Here is a 20,042-nt window from a genome sequence, read left to right on the forward strand (position 1 = left end):
CAATCTCCAGGCACAATACTTTTGAATCAATTGTCTGATAGTACATCTATATGGATTAAATGCACTAGCCAGGACATAATTACATGAGCATTACACAGTCCATTTTTTCTAGACATATGAATTACTATAGCCTTTCCATTTCGTGATTAGTAGACTCTCAGTTTTCAGAGTTTTAATTGAACATTTCTGGAAAAACTGAGTTCAGGTCTAATGTTAGTACTCACAGATTTTGAAAAGGCTTGTAGATTAACATAATTCTGGTGCCAACACCTGATTTTAAAGTATGCCTCAAATATGCTTCCAGACATTTTAGGATGAGGTAATATTTTAAAAGTTTAAATTAGTTTTTCAATTTTTATTCAGAGGTTAAATATTAAAATGAAAACCTTTTCTAGCCATATCAAAAGTATTTTTAAAATTGCAAGTGGTTAAGTATAAAATAGATTCACTTTTAAGTAATGTTCCATAACATCTTTCAAAATTTCCTTTTGTTGCTAACATAGGTTCAGCCTATCAGTTCATAATATCTTATTACCCAATTTTGCTGTTCTTGACCTTTTTTACTTTTAAAAACTTTTGTAAATATGATGGAAATTTGGATCTTTCTTCCAATAAAAAAGGAATATATATACAGTTGGCAGAATTTCTTGGCCTCCATAAAAGTCAGCTCTGGAACCCATACACTACTTGCAGATTATATGCAGGTCTGCATAGACATTAACTGAGCTTAAAAGTGAACATGAAGAATTTACAGGTACATTTTCCTATTTACTTGTTCCCTCCAATTTACATCAAAGCATATTTCCCTCAGATTTTCACAATGGATCAGTACAAGTCATACTATATGAAAGAGTTCTTCATGTATTTTTAAAATGCAACATCTAAAGACAGAAACATCAAACCTCACAATGCTTTTAAGAGCAATAAAGTGACTGTCAGAATGCACAAAGTATACGGACTTTTCAAAAAATAAAATGAATTCCTTTCCCTTCCACAGTTCCAAAGAGATAGAACAAACTTATTAGTTAATCAAGATCAGAAGGGGCATGCTTATTTGTAACTTCCAGCTAATTCCAAAGCAGGTGTTGAAATGTTTGTTTCTACAAAGCATCTATCTTTATATGTAACCTGAAGATACAAAATAAAAAAGGCATCACTGATTTCTCTCACACATCAGAACCAGTCCATCAGTCAATCCTAGGTTCTATATCCAGGATCTGGTGATTTCTCACTGCCAATATTGTTACCCCTATGTCCTAAATTTGAGCCATCATCATCTCCCACCTGCTTTATTACAGTAGCTTCACACCTGGCCTCCATTATATTCCGTTCTCCACATTGCAGTCAGAGTGGTCCTTTTAAAACATAAATCACATCAAGTCACTCATCTGCTCTAAACCCTCCAAAGGTTCCCTCCAGTGCTAACTCCGTTCCAGTGACTCTAACCATTTTGCCTTTCCTTAGAAGCACACCAAGCCAGCCTTTGACTCAGGCATTTGCAACTGCTTTTCCCTGTCCATGGAATGCTCCTGCCCTAGGTATCCATATGACCACCTCCATCACTGTCTTCAAATATCACCACAGATGAGCCACTTTTCCAAACCACCAATATTAAAAAAAGAAAGAAAGAAAGAAAAAACCTAATAAACCTCTACACTCTCTCTCTGCTTCGTTTGTCTTCATAGTATTAATTCCCACCAGACATACAATATATTCATTTGGTAAATGCTTTCTCCTTCCACTAGATTCTAAGCTGCCTGAGGGCAGGGACCTTGTCTGTATTGTTCACTGATGTATCCTCAGGACCTATACCAATGCATGACACATAGTAGACATTCCATAAATCTGTGTCAAATGAATAAGTGAATACTTGAGTGAAAAGTTAAGCAGATGGCTCAGTACCACCCCCTCCTTGGCCTCCATGTCCCCCTCTAAAGGCTCAGAAGGCACCTCTTTGGAAATTTAGGGATTCTTGGAACATGCTTGTAAACCATGAATCTAGTTCTAGAAACATTTTTTTTTTTAAACAAATATACAAGCAGGAGCTCCTAAGAAGAGTGGGCAAAGTATAATTACAGTGTAATGGTGTGTTAGACTTGAAGTGTTAGAGTGTGAGACTTGAAGCCTGAGTTAGGTTGGGCTCTATTCTCACTACCAGGCATTTCCCTTGACAGGGCCCTGTAAAATATCCTCAACATTCTATTCCTTTCAGTGTGCCAGTGCTTGGAAATAAGCTCTATATTTATTCATAACCTGTAAAAACATGACTGAGAAAGGGAGGATAAAAAGAATGATTAAAGGTGTGAGTTGAAAATATTTACCTTTTCACCATCTCCTTCATATCTCTATAATTATCCCTTTCATCCAAAACCATTATTTATAAAGGTTATTTAAGCCAATATAAAATTAAAGATTTATATTGGGGCTTCCCTGGTGGTGCTGTGGTTGAGAATCTGCCTGCCAATGCAGGGGACACAGGTTCGAGCCCTGGTCTGGGAAGGTCCCACATGCCGTGGAGTAACTGGTTCCGTGAGCCACAATTACTGAGCCTGCGCGTCTGGAGCCCGTGCTCCGCAACAAGAGAGGCCGCGATAGTGAGAGGCCCACGCACCGCTTTGAAGAGTGGCCCCCATTCGCTGCAACTAGAGAAAGCCCTCGCACAGAAATGAACACCCAACACAGACAAAAATAAAATTAATTAATTAATTAAAAAAAGAAGACTAAGTAGTCATGGCTATAAAAAAATTTTTTATTGGATGGAAATCATCATATAGGTCACAAAATCCTCCTGCATTTTAATAAATTACTTTGTCCTTCAGTATAGGTATCTCTAGATTAAAACATGTCTGTTTCAGAATCAGTGTGCTAGGGCTGCACCTTCCACAAAACAGACATCAACACCTTCTATCAAATGAATGAAAATATCTAGCAGATGTTAATTTCAAGTCACATTATCAATTGTGGAATAGATGTAATTTTTACCTTTCTACAACTTAATTTTTATCTTAAGCCCAAACTCTACCATACGGAGAACACTAAAATCTCAGCCAACTGAAGCCAATTTAAGCCTATCTAGGGGCTCTCCAACCTATTCCCAAAATTACAAAAAACTTTCACATGGTGTTGGCAAGAGATGACACCTGATCCTCATTCCTCATCAGCCCACACAGGCCTCCCAGAGACACACATCCATCTGGGCTCCAGTAGTCAGGTCTGGTAGACTGCTCCTGCCAATCCTGTCCCAAACTCAAGGCCTTGTGGGTATACTGGGCTCTCTCAAGTTTACACCACTCTAAGATAACAAAAGAAAACTTCGTTGTTTTCATGACACTTTTTATATCCCATTTCCAATGGCCTAGATACTCCGCACAGCGATCTCAACTCTGCTGCAAGACTTCCAGCTTCCCTAGATTCCATTCCAAAATATTTCTATTCTCAGAACAAAGCCCGAGAGCACGAGGCTCTTTCCCAGAATCATACTGGTATTTATAATCTTGCCTTCCACGAGTAAATTCCTTTTCTTCACCCTGTAAACAAGGAGCACCTATTCTGAGTGTGAGAAATGAGTATGGAGGAACTGGCTCTGTATAATCTTAACTTTTTCTATTACATATAAAGTAGAATTTGTGCTCTAATGCTCCAAGGTCTCCCTTTTTATATACTTCACCCAAGCTAAAAGAAGAGAAAGCAACAAACACTTTTTTTGGTCAAACCCAATAACTCTGCTAAATTTTGGAAAAAAAAAAAAACTCACAGAAGCAGCGAGTTGGAAAGCTGTAGTTGCCTATGTCAAGGAAAGCCCACGTGGTCCAAAGAAGTAAATGCATGTATGGAGGGGTTGGGAGCATTACTTCAAAAGGCCCTGCATGAAAAATAGCTGGCAAATACCAAGGAAGGAAGGAAGGAGGAAGGGAGAAAGGGAGGGAAGGAAAAACCTGTGAACTCAAGAAAATGAAGAACTATATTTGTAAACTCAACTCATCCCTTAGTTTTCATAACTTACGTACAGTAAAATATTATAAACATTACAGATTGAAACACAAGTGTTATTTTAATGATATATTTGATTTTTCCCTAAAATCTGTGGAAAAATGAAAAGGTGGAGCTCAAGCTCAGTTAACAATGAAGAGAGGGCTCATAAATTATTTACGACATGATAGAATTTCAGGACAGTTAAACCAATGGAGTATAACTTGCCTTCACACTTAGGGGTTCTCTCAAAGTGTGCTAATTTTGAACATGAGCAAAACATAAGAGAAAAAAGAGGAACACATATCACTGTTACAGGCAGAGGGCCAGGGTATTAAGAGTATTCTAAACCCCTGTTTTTGTGTTTAGAGCTAGATCTTTAAAAGACTTGAGGAATTAAAGCAAGAAAATTGTTACAATTTTTTCGGTGTGTTTGTTTCAAGAATAAGACGCAGCAAAAGAAAAACTAAGTATGTCCGAAAAGAAGATTGAGCAAATCCTTCCGAATCTCCCCATCCACTAAGCTTTACATAGAAAATAAAATGTGGTTTTGTTTTCCCTCTGTGAGAAAAAGACTTTAAAGCTTAGAGCAGAAGGGCAAAAAGACACATTTTGAAATGATACAAAAAGCTGACTGAAAACCATATTAAAATTACTTGACTCATTTTTGAGGAAAAATGGAAACCATGGTCTGAAATTTCCTAAACATACAGGAAGATTTCCCTGAAAGGAGATTCTGACGCAGGGACTGGGTGACGGTGACACTGACACACGCGCGCGCGCGCGCACACACACACACACACACACACAGGTTTGGGGGACCACAACGGGTTGGCTGGCCTGGGCTGCCCAGCCACCGCAGAGGCAACTAACCAGGCCACAAGGGACTCTGAGGGGCCTGGACAAGTAAGAGAAACAGCAAGCCGCTGAAGAAAAACAAATGGATTCAAGGAATTTTTCATCTCTTCTTTATATAATTATACTATATGTTCATACTAGATGTGCTAATTTTGCATATACGTTTTTTCACAGAGTAACAGAAGTAGCAGCTTCAAAGTCAGACTCTGGGGTCCTGAAGATGGGATTTGACTCCTGGATGTATCACGAGTTGTACTGCTTTGGGCGAAGTCACTCCATGTCTCCAAGCATCAGACTTTTCACGGCAAGGGGGGCCTCGGAAGAGTCTCTATAACCTCGGCTTAAGTGAGGGGACACACGGAAATGGCCGGGCACAGTCAAGGGCTCATCCTTACGTGTTCAACAACTATTAGCCATTATCAGAAACTTGCACTCCTTTCTCTTTTGGGTGAAGAAAGTAAGAGAGAATAATAACTGCTTACCTCACGTAACAGGTTTATGAGGCACTGCGGCTCAGACGGCAACACAGATACTGAACTCGGCTCCTCCCACGGACAAACTGAGTCGACAGCTACATAGGGAACGATTTTCTCTGAGAAAAACCCCCAAAACTCGTGGAGCCGCTGCTGCACGGCGGGCGAGCAGACAGAGGGAAACCGCATCAACGCAGGTAGAAGGCTGAGACACAGTCTTTCCACGGTGACCCACAATCGGAGCGAGCTCAGAACCTGAAGCTTCTCCCTGAGGAGCGAAGGAGTCCTACTCCACGGCGGGTACGCCAACTATTAAAACCTGCACCTGAGAGGCAAGCCCTTAAAAGGCCTCGCTTGGAAAAATCTCGAGAGACCGCATGCCCATGAGCTCGCGAGAACCACGGGCTGCGGCCACGGAAAGACGGCTCTTAAAGGGTCCGCACACAGACTCACCTGCCACAGTGCCCAGCACAGAAGCAGCCCTTTGAAAAGTGCCATAGTTTGTGTGAAAGAAGCTTATTTGCTAATTTTAAAGCAGGTCGACTGAGGGGCAGGGGCTTGCTGGGATCCCCTCTGGCAATGGAGGCTGGTGGGCACCATCTTCACTAAAGCAGGCAGGAGCCATTTTTTTTTTCTTGTTAAAATCAAACCCAAATGGAGAACAGGCTTGAAAATTCCCTGAGCAGGCAAAACCACTTAAGTAATCCAAACCTTAATTTAGCTTATTTTGCAACACTAACTTGACCTGAGTCATTTCATGCTTATGGCTCTGGAAATCATAGGCAAAACTTAAACCGTTTCCCAAAATTGATATGAGGTAACCGCTAACCAATGCCCTATCAGTGAAGAGAATTCAAATATAACCAGTCACTGTGAAGAATAAACAGTCACTGCCCTCTCACTACATAAGCTGCTTTATAACAATGTACTCCTGATCCTCATTCCATGTTCTGGTTTGAGTGCTGCCAGTTTGCAAACTGCCCTTTTGGTGTGTGCACAATAAACTTTTATTAATTACTACTTCAGGGATTTATTGGTCTTACTTCTGTTATTTCTGAACATTTACCAGTTCATAGCATTAAGAGTGGGATCCAAAGAAGACCCCGTATGACCCTGAGGCTAGTGAGCAAACTCATGCTGGTACCTACAGAGTCCACTGAGTTCACTGCTTTCTTGTCAACCCTGGAATTTGAGGGTAATTCTCTTTTGGGCCCAGGCTCTGCTGCCTTTGCATTTTGAGCTGTCCCACTTTATTGTGCATACCTCTATTTTGTTTGTTAAAGCTTCTTGGTAAGTCACCCCATTCTGTTCAAAAGTGAGGAAAACGTGAGTCCCGGTGTTTTGGAACAGCTGTTAAGAAACTCCCCTTGCAGTTTTGAACTCTCAGGGAATCTAAATGCAAAGATGGTTTCCACCTGGTCTAAAACTTTTTCTCCATCTCGCTCAGAAAACTCCTGCTTTCTATATGTATACCCCCTATGGATCAGAATCTTGTGCCTTTTTGGAAAATGGGTGAACTTTTGGATAATTTGGAATTGTGGTGGCCACTTGGAACTTTAATTTGGATAAGTCTACCTTGAGGCACATTCTTGGCAAGAGAGAATCTCAGACCTCCCAGAGACAATGGAATGCAGTCTTTGATCATATAGAGAAGCTTCTAAAAGACAAAATGACTCCAAAAATAGCTCTAAAACCATACAAATAAAAACTTTTTAGGAAAAAACTTCAATAAATAGTGTTGGGAAAACTGGACAGCATATGTAAAAGAATAAAAACCGGACTACTATCTTACACTGTACACAATTTCTTTTTTGCCTTCTACCGAAAACTTTTATAAAGTGCATAAAAGAAATTAATTGTAATAATAAAACTGAATTTCAGAAAATTGGCAAAGTGAATCTTGGCAGTAACAGAAACAATGGTAGATATATATGTATATTACATATACATACATACATATTTAAAACTTATTTGAGAATAGAGGCTCTCTAACAACTTTCTGGCATTATTTCTTGAAATAGTCACTCTCTCAATGGCCAAATTTACTCATGTGTTTGGGTCAAGGAATTTGAGTATCAAAAATCAGTAATTCCAGTTGTCTATTGAGGCGCCTTACACAGAATTAGGAATTAGAAATCCAGCAACTGTCAGGTGAGGTTGATGTGAACAGAGCTTTGGCTGTATGTCTAATTTTGGGAGAATGTACACTTGGCACCTCCAACCATGACAGCCACTACAGCCAATGAAAGGAAGTCTCTGTATCCTTTGCCTTTAGGGCCTTTACAGTCATCCTGCAATCCAGCAGTAATAAAGGGCATAATCCTCTAAATGCAGAATTATAAATATTAAACTGCTTTCCATCAAACTTGGCCAGTTACTTGGCACAAGTACTCTCCTAATTTTAGGTGATTTCTCTAGACTTTGTTCACACAAACACATTGAAACTAAAACTCTCATGGGATTTCTGTTCTTTGCCATCCTAGTAAAAATAAAAGTAACCGTAAATTTGTTACTTAAAAGTATTTCTGATAGTACTGGATATAAAAAGCAATGATACACCACAATTTTAAATTGAGAAGGACTGTTTTCCTTATGCTCCCAAGCCCTGAAATCATTCTTTGATATGCATGTGACTCCTGAGAAAAGCTGACCTAGCAATCAGTTTTTCAGGATTCAGTTCTGTTAAGGTCCTCAATTTTTGTCACCTACAAACTAGGTAAATAGTAATATTTTTTATGCAAATTAATGCGTTTAAATGTTTAATTTTTGATCTACTGATTTTCATTTTATTTGAATAAAAATATAAAGATAAAAATAAATATAAAATAGATAAAAAGACTGATAATTGAATAAATATCAATAAATGTCTGAAACTAGTACATTAACCAAGTCTTTCCAAAGTTAATAAACACAGCCATTTGAATTTGCTTCAGGCTAAAACTTGTCATTCAGAGTTGATGGTGGAGATGCAAATTGTTTCTCCAAAGAGCTGTTTATATCGGTTAAGCTGCTGCTTACATGTAAAGCAGTGGGGAAAAGGGAAAAGACAAACACTTTCTCAGGCTTCTTATGATTTTTTTAATCTATCTGTGTAAAAATATGGCTTACAGTTTATTGCTGAAATGTAGGAACCTGAAGACTCCTGTCCACAGTTTTAAATTTAACAAGTATTTCAATTACTTCCAGAATAATCACTTCCAGAACTTTAGTACTGTACTATTAATAGTTATGCCCCTTCTACTCATGCAGAGAAATTCTCACAGGAGTCATGGACCCCAAAATGCCCAACTGAAACCATACCATGACAATTCATTGCTTTTTATCATAAATAGATAAAGCAGTAACTTGTATCATTTTTCTTCCATGAGGTGAGAAGTTGCAATAATCATTTCTTTATAATAATTTCAATTTTACTAAAATGTTTCTGAAAATAACAATAAATGATGACACACCCATGTTTGCATCAGATGCTATCTATTTCCATCTTGACTTTTTTTCTATATCTTAGCAAAGGTGTGAAAGAATATTTAAGACTCTAGAAAAAGCAATTTCCTTAGGGAAGCTTTAAGTTTATTTTTTCCAAATAACAAATGATTTTCTAGCATAACTAAAACTTAACTAACCAGTTTGTTGAAGCAACAAGTTGGCCTAGTAAAGTTTTTAATGCGAACCTTTGAATTTTCTTACTCATCATCTTTCTTCATCCTCTTCCTTGTCTAAAACAGAAGTATATTAGATACAAATAATCTTTTGAATCAAAGTTCTATATCATCACAACTTTTCTATATCACAGATGGAGGTGCTGATGATATAGGAGTTAGGGATATGTGAGTACAGGCCCAGAAAAAGTCTTAAAAGTTTAAATTTTTAAAAATTGGAGTCTTCATTAGGGAATTGCTAATTTTCTCCTTTTTCCTTCTAAAGAAAAACTACAGAAAAATAATTCAATGCATTGTTAATTAGCTGCATTCTATATGTTTATAAAAATGTAAAAGCAATATTTCATAAGAACTTTGGAGAGTAGGGCAGATGGATGAAGACTGAAGCATATATTTTTTTTTTTCTGAAACATATTTTCATCTTATCTTGAATGCTGGATTACAGGACAGATTACACCACATAATGAAAGTCACAGGCCACTAATCAAATGATCCAAAAAAAAAAGAAAAGATTTTTGCCTTCTTACTTATCCTCCTTTTTGTTAAGAGAGAACTGACTCTTAAGTGATCACTTTGATAAATAAACCCCAGAATAACAAGGTTTAATCTGTGGAAAATATGTTCTGCAGCTGGGACTCATGAAGCTCTTCCTGCCAATTGTGCCAGAGAAGTCTGTTGTAACATCAGCTTCTAAATTCCACAGCAAATTAATTAATACACTGATATAAATGGTTGTCTAGCTATGTTGGAGGATTTTGAGAGATGGACACTTAACAGAATGATGTGTCTTTAATTGGCAATTAAAGGCTCTCTTCAGTCAAATCAGTCATTGAGTTCTCACTTTAGAACTCTGTGGTATTGGGTTCCCTGTAGAACTTCTATTATTCTCTGTATGAAAACATACTTACCCCTATGCAGCATGAAGGGAAAATGAGAATGGGTGAATGTTCTTAATTTGACCTCTTTGGTTAACCTTTGAGAATTTTCATATCCCAATCCCCAATTTGTGACCTTAAGTATGGGTTATTACTTTACATATTTTTTCTTCTGTTTATTTTGCTGGGATTGTGTATGGTAATTAGTTTTAAAAAGTAAAGCTTAATGCCCCAAAATAATGCTATATAGATAAATCGATCCCTTTTGCTATATGTAAATTGAGCATAGAAGCCCTTCACTGTAATTGTAATTTTCTCAGTTGAGTCAATACAGTAGAATCAGGGAAAGTCAGCCACAATCTTCAGACATCTTGGCTTTCTTTTAAGGAAAAAAAAAAACTACCTTCTCAATATTCTGCTAAATAAAGACGCTGTACAAGAAAACAACAACAACAACAACTAGCTATAATTAATTTAGGAGACCTCAATCATCTCCTTATGTTCATTGATTTTTGGTATTCTTGGACAACTAGCATGACAGCAAACCAAAAATGTATGTAATACTGAATGCCACAACTGTTTCCCAGTTTTGAGACTTAAACTCCTAAGTTGTTTTGACTGGGCAACTAATAGCAATTTAGATAGTTCTGTACAAATTTAGAGACATGAGATGCAAAACCATGACTGTATTCCAACACATTTTTCTTGTCAGAACCATTTAAATCACCATCTTACACAAGTACATATTGAAACTCAAATTTAAGCATTTTATTTTTATGTACATTTCATTTGTCCAGAAATAAAATATCTAAATACAGACAGACTGTAATGTTGAATATGTATAGCTGTCAACAATACTTGAGCTGAATAAATGCTTTGTACATTAAGTTTGCCTTTTTAATGGGGTTCACAGCTACATTGATAGAATGGATTCCTCATATCCTTTTTTTTTTCTTTTTTAACCAATAACAAGCAGAGAGACAAGTACATAGTTAATATTAATAAGCAGCTCAAATAACACTTGGTTAAACTATGTACAATACAAACCATTCATACAAATGAAGACTAGGATATTGAATTTGTTACAATATGTGTAGTAAAGATAAGACAGACACATAACTTACATGGTGTCTGTCAGGCATTTCCCTTCTTATATAATGATCAGAACTTATTTTAAGCAACCTTAGCTGGTCTCAACTTTGCAAAAGTCCAATGATTGGTGATGAAAGCTGTAATCCAGTGTCTGCCCACGTGTAAATTCCAAATGTTTGCTCATCTTTACTGAGAACAGGCTCCCTCCATAGAAAAAAGAGCCATCTTGTATCACCTTGAATGTGCCTACTGAATGCTGGAAAAAGTTACTACACTTGTTGTGTTCATAAAATAAAGAATACTGAGCTCTAAAGACACATTTTTTTTTCCAATTTTAACAAGCATATACTCCTACAGTAGTATTTACCAGTACAGCTACTCCAAGCAGTAGAAATGCATGAGTGGGGATTATTGATTAGCATGTACTCAAGACTTTAAAGGAGATTTCCATAACAGCAAGTGCTAAAAACCATTCACTGTATAGTTAATCCTTTTGCTTGATGATCGTTTATCCTGAACCATTATGAGTCAGACAACGAAAGCCCTCTTGACAAGAATCATGACGGATGCCAGCTGAAATGTATATGAGAGTGTGTCTGTGTACATCTATGTGTGAGAGCATGTCTTCAAGTGTGGCTTTAGAATCTGTGGTGATTTACAACTATACTGAGAGATGAAGCTGACTGGGCAGAAATTACATCAGATTGTTTTCCACGAGCGTATTTGCAGCCAGTTGACGAGAGCAGCAGTGTAGACACATTCCAGGCAACAGATGGGACCTTCCTCTTGAGGTAACAGCCCTGTCATGTGACCTTGAATTCCTCAGGCTTCAGTCTCACCCCTACATTCATCCTCATCCAGAGGGGAAGTAAGGTGTGTCGCTGTGGTAGTTGTAGTCGGGGCACACTTTCTGTACGAGTTTATAATCTGTACTATAAAAGGAAATGTAAATACAGATCACCTTAAAGGGCTTGGAGCAGAGCCAGGACACATGACTTTGGGTCTGCTCCTGGTAACAGGTTTTTGAAGGGTCATAGTTGCAGAGTGTGTTCTTGGTAGCCTTGTCAACCTTTTCATATTCAATGCGACAATTAAAGGACTTGGAATCTTTGGCATCAATCACGGTTTGCTGTGCCAAGTCGAATTCCACTATTTTCGTAGGGGGCACCAAGCTGACAGATACGTTCCCTTGACCAGTGGAATTATGCCTGAAATAAACACTAAATGTCCCATTGCCATGATCTACAATTTTCCCAGTTATCAATAGGTTTAGCTTCACTGTTTTGATGTTGGAATGAAAATCACCCCATCCAAACATTTTCTTAAACTTGCCCGTCTTAACAATGGGCCTTCGCTTGGCCCTGGGCCGAGGCTCTTGAAGGTCTGTGGAGTTCCTCAGCCAGTCCCAGAGGTCTTGCTCAGAATAAGGTTCTGGGGTGTCATATCGCAGGTCTAAATCTGTATCATTTTCTTTGCCACGAAAAGTCTGTGACAGGAGTCGGCTGATAGACAAGTCTTTGCTGCTTTCTGTCCATATATGCTTTAGTGTGGATTTGCTGCTTCCTGATTTTAGAAGTTCTGACTTTCCACCGTTTGTTAAATTGGCACATGTGACCTGCAAATGGAACAGAAAAATGGCGTTTACATCTCTGTATCTGAGAACACCCAACACAAAGATCCAAGCCCTTTCTCAGAGGCTGGGAATTAAAGTACCTTCAGCACCTAGCCAATATTTATTAGGCCATGATAAAGTACCACTTCTATTTCATACAATGATGGGAGAGAGGGGGTGTAGGTGGATAAAAGCCACTAAACATGACAGAAAGACTATATAAAAACATTTGACGAGAAAAAGGCCACCTAACATGAATAAAGCAAATTAAATTCAAACATAAATCACACTAAAGTAATTACTTCTCAGCACCAAAATCCAAACACTCTTAAAATAAAATTTTACAAACGATTATGTTACTTTTTTACTTCAAGATCACCATAAGCTTTATAATAGTATGATTCTCAGAAATACGTCGACTGACGTACTATAGGCTTTTGGTAGTCCACAGCCACAGTCACATAAGGAAAGTTAGTTTGGCAAGGAGGCTGTAGTATATTTTATCTGGTCAAAACAAAATAACATGTTTATGATCACCCATTATTAGCAAGAAACATACTGTATAAGACAATTGTTTCCATTAAGGAATTTAAAATGCGATCTAGGAAGACAAACATTAACTGATAAGAGTAGTGCAGATCTTTTGATTTTAGAGTTTATTTTTGTCTTTGTTTGTTTTGTTTCAATGAAATTTAATCAATTGGTCAAACATCCAAATCTGTACTTGCCTAATTCTATAGGCATTGTTCTTATTGCAGCCTCTATATTTATCTTTAGTATAAAAGAAATGAATACATATCCTAATCTCTAGAATTACATAGATAGTTTCCCATTCTTCAGGTGGCAAAAAGAATAAATACAAGCATGCATTTGGTAATGGCTTGGTACTTGTGTCTCATCATCAACACAGTTGATCAAGGAGAGGGGCTGTAATGAGATGCATCATGGTGCGCTGGCTCATGAAGCAGTAATGAAATTGTCCCAAAGAAGAAGTGAAAAGGGATTTAGAGTTCATTTACCAGCAGCATATAGGGAGTAAAAAAAAAAGGGAAGTGTCAGATTTCAAGGAGAAAGAACCAACCTATTGAAGAGGATGCTAAGATTCTGATAGCAGAACAACCTCTGATTTTCAGGTAGAATAGAAATTTACTTCTAAATTATACTCTCCACAGCTATAGTGATTATGACTCTGGAGTCTGACACCCGGGAATTCCAATCCAGGCTGTGATCCTTCACAGCTGTATAGTGTGGGCAAGTTGCTTAACTTGTTTATACTTCTGTTTTTCTCTTCTACAGAGTAGGAGAATGATGCCACTTTCCCTCACATGGCTGTTTTGAGAATTAAATAGGACACTCCATTTAAAGCACTAATGGACAGTCACCTGGACACGATGAGTGTTCAACATTAGTATTCTAACTATTATCATCCTCAAACACTTTATCTCTGAATTCCACTGGCTAATATTTTATGTAAATGAATAACTTACAGTAGGATTTGAGAGCAAAGGGTATCTTTATAAGAAAATCTCCCTTTTATATAACCAAAAACCTAAAGCAAACAATTTAAATATATATATACTTTTGAAAGTGCCGCTGTAACAATCTAAAAACATAACAAGTTGAGTAGATAGTAAAACTCAGGTTAATAAGACATGAGCATAAGTTCATCTATTAAACTGTTCAACTATCAAATGCAATGAATGTATTAGCCTTCAATGGTGTGATGTGAACAGCTTCCAGTGGTGCAGACAGTCAAGAAACCTCTCTGGAATATCTCAGTTTGGGTACAGAATCAAAGCAAGTTGTAGTCATCAACACTGCCTTCAATATTCTTATTCTCTCTTCTCTTCCCTTTCAGGGCAATGTCTCAAAGAGAATACCAGTCATGAAAAATCAGGGAGGGTCCTTAGGAAAGTCCCCAGATCTGTTCAGTATACAAAACACTGATTCATTTTGTCTTATTAATTCAATAACTATATAGTGAGATTCCGCTAATATTCAGTAAAATAATAGTAATACAAAGGTAAATGAAACATGGTTCTTGCCCTCAAGATGTTCAAAATCTAATAGTGAAATCAGTTAAGCAAATAGCAGTGTGATGTAACCAACACTATGTATGATATTCTTGGAGTCATAGTCAAAGTTAAAAGGTAGAGAAGATGTAACAGAGGAGATGATACTCAGATCTGGCAGATAAAAAAGAGGTTCAGAACTTCAACAGATAGTGAATAGGCCAGAGAAGTTCTCCTAAGTATAAGGAACATACCATGTAAAAGTAAAAAGTTGAGAAGGAACATGTCACACGTAAGAATGGAAAATTGTTCCTTACCTCTGAACATTAGGGAGAATTGACTGGGAGGATAAAGAGAAGAAAAGGTTGCAAGAAGTCAGCAGAACCTGAAGAAGGTAGGCTAGGGTCAAATTATGAAGGTTCTAGGGTCAATTTGTGAAGGCATTTAAAATTATTATTATATATGATGGGGAATCCCTAAATTTCGGCATGTTTTGCTTTTAAGTAGGTCATCCTGGCTGTAGAAAAATCACCGATTGGACATTGAAAGGTGGATTGGTAGGGAGAGAACTTGAGGGAATAATTAGTTAAATAACAAATTGCAATACTTCATTCGAGAAAGTAAATGAGCTTGAACCAAGGCAGTGGCAGAGAAAAAGAAAAAGAAAAAATGGATATAAGAGATATTTTAGAGGTAGGATTAACTCAACTTGATGATTTACTGGCTAAGCAGGAGCAGGAAAAAGTTGCAAATTAATGAGTTTGCTCACATCTGTAAGGAATACAAAAGTAACAAGTTAAAAAAAAAGTATAAACACTTGAAAAGAAGCCTCTTGATTTTTGAATTCACTACAAAGGACCTTCTTGGAGCAAGTTTCAGTAGTGGTAAAGAGACGATGTAAGATGACAAAGAACAGCAGCAAGCTTAACACATCTACTCCCAGATGCAATCAGGAATCCTTGGCTTTCTCACTCTATTATATTGCTTACATCTTAAGCATTTTCATTTTTGCAACACATAAATGTACACATAAAATTGAAATCGATTTTGAGCCTTACTGAATAAACAATACCATTTTTTTTAAAAAACCCTTATACTGAGAACACCCTGTACCATTGATTTTACAAACACAATAAAAGAGTTTCTTTTTAAAAGTCACCTAAAGATCCTTCCACGTCAGTATATCAAATGATAACAGAGGTGGCAAAGACTATGGCATAAAATGAGACCAAAAGAAAAATCTGACAATTTCTAATTGACTAAATTCCAAAAAGGCAAAGCATCGTGAACCTTCTTTTCTACAAAGAGTAATTTTTCCTATAACATTGAAAACACCAAAGATACTTCCTAACTGAATATAATTTTCCAAGGCAAAAGTGGCCAATGCCCGCCCACTCCAAAGGAGTTGACCCACTAGTCCAGTGATACCATTTCCACAAATTATGTGATTTGCCTGTTTTAGAAACAATGAGAATCATAAAGACTCAACATGATTAGGTATATGCATTTTAAAGCTTATGTTTCTTTTGAGAACATTCAAATATAGGTGCAAAGAGAAGCGTCATTTTCTTCAACCGTAAACAAAGACAGAGCTAGGATCTAACATGAAGGGAGCATGTATGAGGCAGAACCTGTGTGTGGAGCTGGGGAGAAAAGACTACTGTTGACTGGTGGGAGTGTAAGTATATAAGAAGTTGCAATGATCTTGATCTAGCTCCTCCTTTATATACCTCAGGGTCATGCTTTCGCATTGCTTTCTCTAACATCTTTTCATTGCAGGCTTACAATCATAATGTCAATATATTATCTTTTAAAATATTGTTGAGGGCTTCCCTGGTGGCGCAGTGGTTGAGAGTCTGCCTGCCGATGCAGGGGACACAGGTTCGTGCCCTGGTCCGGGAAGATCCCACATGCCGCAGAGCAGCTGGGCCCATGAGCCATGGCCGCTGAGCCTGCGCGTCCGGAGCCTGTGCTCCGCAACAGGAGAGGCCACAACAGTGAGAGGCCCGCGTACCGCAAAAAAAAAAGAAAAAAAAAAAAAAGATGTTAAAATATTGTTGAAAGGCACCACTTGGGAAAAATAAACTTCACTGCCACTTCAACTATGCTCCTGCCCTTATGAGATTTTATACAAACATTTCACTCTTTTACATGTACATCTCCAACTAGAGGCGCCTCCAGATGTCTGTGTCCCTCTTTTTACAAAAGAGCAATAAGATGCCTTTTAATTTCTACCAAACCACACATTTACTGTTGATCTATTACTGTTCAATATAAATTATCTCAAGATTACTTTGAAAATCATGTATTTATTTCATCAACTGTATGAGTATTTAAGCCAAACAAAAATTTTAGATAACCTGATGCTTAAGCAGTATCTCTGATCAGTGAATAACTAATCAACAAAACGGCCTTGCTCTGTGATTACAACTTCATTTTGGCAGCTTTGTGATTTCCTAGGTTGAATATATGTTGCATACTATTAACTGCTATTGGTTAAGGACATACTATATTCCAGACATTGTAATTAGCATCTTACATATGGCATTGCATTTCATTTAAACCACACACACGCACTCACTCATTCACTCACTCACACACAGACTTTAAGATCAATATTGTTATTTTCAGCTTACAGGCAGAGATATGGAAGCTCAAAAAAGACTTATCCAAGATTACTGCTGGTAAATGAAAGAGCTACTGCTTAGCTACTCCACAGGGTATTTCCTTTATTTTTAAAATCATTTTAATCATTCAATTGTACATTAATATATGTTTATCAAAACATTTAAACATTATAGGATTTATGAACTAAAAATTAAAAGCCTATCTTCATCATCAACCCCTGTTCCCTTACAATCCCACCTCTCTCTCCAAAGGTAAAACCTCAAATTTTTGATGTATATTGTTTCTAAATATTTTCACTATTTTTTCATGTATAAATATTTTACATAAATAGTGTCATATTTTATGATTTGCATTTTGTATTTTTCCAGTCAACAAAGTATCTTGGAGATGCATACGTCTTAGTACATCCAGGTATATCATCTTTATTAAATGGGAAATAGAATTTTAGAATATGAATGTATCATACTTCTATTTTGGGGATACCTTTTGTGATAGATCCCTAATTATTACATCGTTTCACAGCCAGGTTACCTAGACTTATTTTTTTAGCCTGGATTCCATTGGTTTTTCTGTTCATTGTTGCTTCAGATAACTTACTCCCTCCTCTCTTGAGCTGGATTTTCATTTCTATGGTTGTATAGATTTGTGTGATTCTTTTAAAAAGAGTTCAAAAGAGATAAACTATCTGAGTTGTCCCATGCCTAAAAATGTCTTTACTGGCCATAGGCTTACACTGGGCAGAATAGTCATTCATCTCTTAACTCATTTTGTTGTGTTTTATTTTCTTCTCTCTCCAAAAAACGTAGGATTTTTTTCTATTTCAGGTATTGTGAAATCCCACAAGGTGGGCTACGTGTGCTCATGCTTTCTCCAGACCCTTTCTTAACTAGTTTAGGGAAAAGCACACAGATATTTATAGACACGTTAGACTCTTTTTCATAGAGTTCCACCAAGAGGACTATAATCTCTTTGAGGGATGCTCTTTCTGTATTATGCCATTTTTTAACTTGGGAGAGAGAGTACCTCGCATAGAGTAAGTACTCAATAAATGACATATATGGTTTATATTCTTATTTACATCTATTTCAATAGTGAAGGTTCATTGATTCTTTAGCCACAACCAAGATTTTGGTGGGATATGTGGCCCATAGAGGTTTCTCTCCTACAAGTTTAGAGCATAGACTTCATTGACAATACTTGGAGTTCCTGTATTATATGTGATAAGCCAGAGGAAATGGGTTAGTATTTTAATACATCAAAAACACATCATTTCCTTCTGCTACAAAGCAGTGCTCCAAGAGTAGCAGTGCTGCCTTAACAATAGAAAAGCAGAAAAGGAACTCATGCCTCTCCCTTAACCTAGTAGTTGCTGGAGGCTGTATTGCATAGGAACTAAGAAAATGGGGTTTGCAGTCAGAGATCACAGGGCTAAATCCAAAATCTGCTGCTTTATCACCAGTGACCCCTTAGAGCCATATTGTTTTCCAACTAGAAAATAGAGATGATACCTTACTCACTGTGTTTTCGTGAAGATAAAATAAAAGCTTTTATATGTGGCACAAATAAAAGTATGGAAAGTAGTATGAGTTCAACACCTGAGAGCTATCATGCTTAGCTAGGTTATGAAGCCCCGAAGAAAAGGAAAACAAGGCTTTCAGAATGCGCACGGCTATTCTATCCCCATCTTCTGACTGGAGACATTACATCTGCTCAAACGGTCCAAACAAACTGAGATGGAAATTAGCATAATTGTAACAACTCTGTGGTCATCTTTAGTAGTAGGTGGTGGTAGGAGACCACCCTGATTATGTACATTACAATTTAGTATTGGCAAATATTGGCAATAATTAATCTTTAACCTAACAACTTTAAAAGAAGACATTCTGATCAGCCTGCACATTCCATGCCATCCTTAAAAACTAGAAACATGGTATGTTTCCATCACTTGAAGAAATGGCTAAGAATTTTAGTATGTTACTCCATGAGTTCTCATGATCCCATGCAGGATGGCTCACTTCCAACATAGGGCACCAACTATTCCCTACATTATTGTATTGGAGATTGGTCCTGAGTCATAGGTAATTGAGTACCTCACAAGTTTGTATAACTATACAGTTAGTTTTCCCTTTGATTCTTCCTCCTGTAGGTCCTCTCATGAAAATTATCTTGAAAATGTTTTTGGTTCTTTAACTGCAGGAGAAAAAGCATGCCTTGTGAAGAGCCATGAACTACTGTTTCTGCTACTGAGAAACAGAATTTTTCATCTTACAAAAATATTGTCTCTTCCCTCATGCTCACTTTATAAACATATAGATATAAGTTTTGATATATAGACACATTAACGTTGGTGAGAAATTAAAAATTATATTCTACATAGTCCCACTTAACCCATTCTCTCAAAACATAATTACAGATTACCTTACCCAGATTTGCATTGCAAAAGTTGCTTCTTTTTTTAGCATTTTACATTACTTCCATTTAAAATGTATAAGGAATATCTCATGTGAGTACTCCTGGATACTTGGTTATAATAATGAACAAAACACTTGAAATAACATGTTGAAAAACTATTTCCTGTCTGAAACAAAGCCACTTCAGCATTATTTTTTCATTATGCATAAAGAGATTTTAATTTGTCAGTAAATCTAGCTGTCTTTAAGGAAAAGACAAATACTGCATATGTAGGAATAGCTGGGTTAGATTCAGGGTCTTTCTTTCTGAACTGGAGGCCAATATGAGTGATTGTCCATAATAAGGCATGTACATGGAGGCTTTTGAAAGTTTATAGCTTCTTAAAGTCCAACAAAGTACACACCTATCTAGAATGGACCAAATGAGGAAGGACTGACTCACTTTCCAATCCT

General features: G+C 37.1%; 1 protein-coding gene and 1 pseudogene across 1 annotated transcript in view; both read right to left on the bottom strand.

The window, feature by feature from the left end:
* The window catches only part of LOC137228700 (large ribosomal subunit protein uL6 pseudogene), a 190,293-nt pseudogene extending 184,804 nt beyond the window's left edge, over positions 1-5,489 (bottom strand).
* Positions 5,490-9,268: 3,779 nt separating this feature from the next.
* NXPH1 (neurexophilin 1) overlaps positions 9,269-20,042 on the bottom strand; it is a 293,856-nt gene continuing 283,082 nt past the window's right edge. The window contains exon 3 of the mRNA XM_067746293.1: positions 9,269-12,541. Coding sequence (XP_067602394.1) covers positions 11,780-12,541 — 762 coding nt within the window. The 3' untranslated portion in view covers positions 9,269-11,779. The remainder of the gene's footprint in view (positions 12,542-20,042) is intronic.

The sequence above is a fragment of the Pseudorca crassidens genome, chromosome 8 (genome assembly GCF_039906515.1).
Source record: "Pseudorca crassidens isolate mPseCra1 chromosome 8, mPseCra1.hap1, whole genome shotgun sequence".
Taxonomy (NCBI): Eukaryota; Metazoa; Chordata; class Mammalia; order Artiodactyla; family Delphinidae; genus Pseudorca; species Pseudorca crassidens.